This window comes from Macadamia integrifolia, chromosome 10 (genome assembly GCF_013358625.1).
Source record: "Macadamia integrifolia cultivar HAES 741 chromosome 10, SCU_Mint_v3, whole genome shotgun sequence".
NCBI lineage: Eukaryota > Viridiplantae > Streptophyta > Magnoliopsida > Proteales > Proteaceae > Macadamia > Macadamia integrifolia.
Window position 1 is genome coordinate 33380846 of NC_056566.1, and position 2812 is coordinate 33383657.

Below are 2812 nucleotides of genomic sequence, written 5' to 3' on the forward strand. Positions count from 1 at the left end.
AGGAGGAATAGGACACTCTTAGATATTGTTAGGTCGATGATGGCGTAAGCCAACCTCCTAATATCTTTCTAGGGGGATGTTTTTTTTACTATAGCCTACATCTTTAATTGGTTGCCTTCACAGTCAGTTCTTTCAATCCCTTATGAGTTATGAAAGGGTGCAAAGCCTAACTTAGGGCATATGTGACCACGAGGATTAGTAGGTTACATTCATAGTACCGCCCCCCATAAGTTTATGAAGCTTCGGAGCTAGAAAATACATCTTTATAAGAGATTCAGACAACTTGAAGGGTTACATTATGTATAGTTAACACCTTAATGGAGGAATGATCGAGATAGGGAGTCACAGAATAATAAATTTATTGAGATATACTTTCCTAGAATTAGTGACGCTAGTAGGGATCTCGACCTCTTTAAGATAGAGAATAAGGAAAACGTCTCAACCACTCATTGCGAGGTTGGGGAATCAACTCATCCTATGATCGCAAGAAAAAGTGAGACTGATTATCAGGCTAGTGAGAGTGTACCAACTTATGGGAGTGTACCACTAGATGATCATAAGGATTCCTTTACGCGTAGGAGTACTCGTGGACACGCTCCCCGTTGTCATTTTGAGATTGAAGGGGAAACTCTTATTTGTGTTCTAAAGGATGAGTATGAGCTCGCTTCTTTGCGAGACACGCTCTCCTCACCTACTAAGGATAAGTGGCAAGCTGCTATAGAGGATGAACTGAGTTCTATGAGTAAGAACCAGATATGAGAGTTAGTTGAACTACCACCTGGGCATAAGACCATTGGAAACAAATAGGTTTTAAATGTCAAACGCAAGGCAGATGGTTCAATTGATAAGTATAAGTCACACCTTATGGCAAAGGGCTATACCCAAAGGGAGGGTGTAGACTATGACGAGATTTTCTCTCCTGTGGTGAGAATTGCATCAATTCATCTCATTCTAGCTATTATCACAAAACTGAATTTGGATCACTTTCAGATGGATGTTAAAATTGTATTTCTTAATAGAGAACTAGATGAGAAAATCTTTATAAATCAACTAGTGGGTTTTGAGGTCAAATAATAAGAGCGCAAAGTATGCCATCTCAAACATTCTATGTATAGTCTTAAACAATCGTCTCGACAGTGGTACTTTAGATTTCATCATGCCATTACTTCTATTAGCTTTGAAACAATTGAAGAGGACCATCATGTGTATGTGACACAGTCCAAGGGAAGTTTTCTAATTCTATCCTTATATGTTAACAACATTCTGTTGGCCAAAAATGACATGGAGATGATTGTCGTTATTAACGAGTGGTTGCCCTCTACTTTTGAGATGAAGGGTATGGGTGAAGCCAAATCGCTCTATGAATTTTCTTGATTTGTCTCAAGAGACTTACATAAATAAGATCCTTGAACGATTCCATATAAGAAAATCTAAACCCATTGATACTCCCATGGACAAGGCATGTGCTCTGAGGCTTGACTACTGCCCTAAGACTGATGAGGAGAAAAATCAAATGTCCAAAGTACCCTATGTAGCAATGATATGAAGTTTAATATATGCGATGATGTGTACATGTCCCGATATATGCTTTGTAGTTGGCATGGTTAGTCTTTACCAAAGTAATCCAGTACCAGGTTATTGGCAGGTAGTAAAAAGAATCTTTGAATACCTTCATAGGACCACTGATCTCATCCTCACCTACAGTAATACTGATTGGGGGCTAACGATAGAGATGAGCGTAAATCTACTTAAGGATATGCATTTATCCTAGGAGGTGAGAATGTATCGTTGAGCCGCAAGAAACGAACCTGTATCACTCTACCCATGTTGGAGTCCAAGTACATCGCATGCTCGGTGGTTGTTCAGGAGGCCATTTGGATGAGGAGGTTCCTACAATGCCTTTTGCGTTACGGCTCATTTAGGAGATGCAATTTTAATACTCTATGATAGTACATCAGCCTTGGCATTCGCTAAGGAATCCTAAGTTTCATAGGAAAGCCAAGCAGATAGATATCAGATATCACTACATTCAAGACATGATTGTGTAAGAGGTAAGGATTGAAATCTCATTTTGTTTTGGTATTTCGGTCGGTTCATGACCACCGAAATACCAAAATTTTGGTGGGTTCATGACCACTGAAGTACTGAAATTTCAGTGAGATTTCGACCGAAACTATGTATTTTTTTTTTGTTTAGGTGGTCAAATGATGGTATTTTGACTTGAAACTTGGGGATAGCCTATCTTAAGGTTAATAAACATGCTAAGAACATAAAAAACAGAACACATGTCACCTTGTTATGCTTTGAAAGTCCCGTGGCACACCATTTACGCCTCCAGACACTCTCATAGACTGGGCGGCTACTCCTAGCCTGGGCGGCAGTAGGCTTTGGTGTCACGTAAATAGCAGTGGGTAGGTCAGTAAGTTTTGGATAGGGATTGGTCTTGTCACACCCCGTTCACATAGAACCAGGCCAGTGACCGGGTTAACACCGGTTAACCCAAACCTGCCAGGATCATCTGATACAGTATTCCACCACACCATACACACAACTAAGAAAGAGCTTATCAGTTCAGCGGAAGACTTAGTTTACCTGTGAATATTCCCATAATACTTGATACCCGAATTGTGATACAATAGTTAAATACATGTGGGCCCGAAGGCATGATATTTACACAATAAGAGTACAATTCACGTATCAAGTACATAAAAGAAATCATAAAAAATCAGAGTATACAGCTCGGCTCGGTATCAAAGCCTAGAGCTCAGCTCGGTATCAAAGGTTGAGCCCAGCTCGGCTTCACAAGGTAGAG

The 2812-nt window shown here is 40.1% G+C and overlaps 1 protein-coding gene across 1 annotated transcript in view; it reads left to right on the plus strand.

The window, feature by feature from the left end:
* LOC122092404 overlaps window positions 1-759 on the plus strand; it is a 1801-nt gene extending 1042 nt beyond the window's left edge. Inside the window, exon 2 of the mRNA XM_042662713.1 lies at window positions 381-759. Coding sequence (XP_042518647.1) covers window positions 381-759 — 379 coding nt within the window. The remainder of the gene's footprint in view (window positions 1-380) is intronic.
* Window positions 760-2812: the final 2053 nt, after the last annotated feature.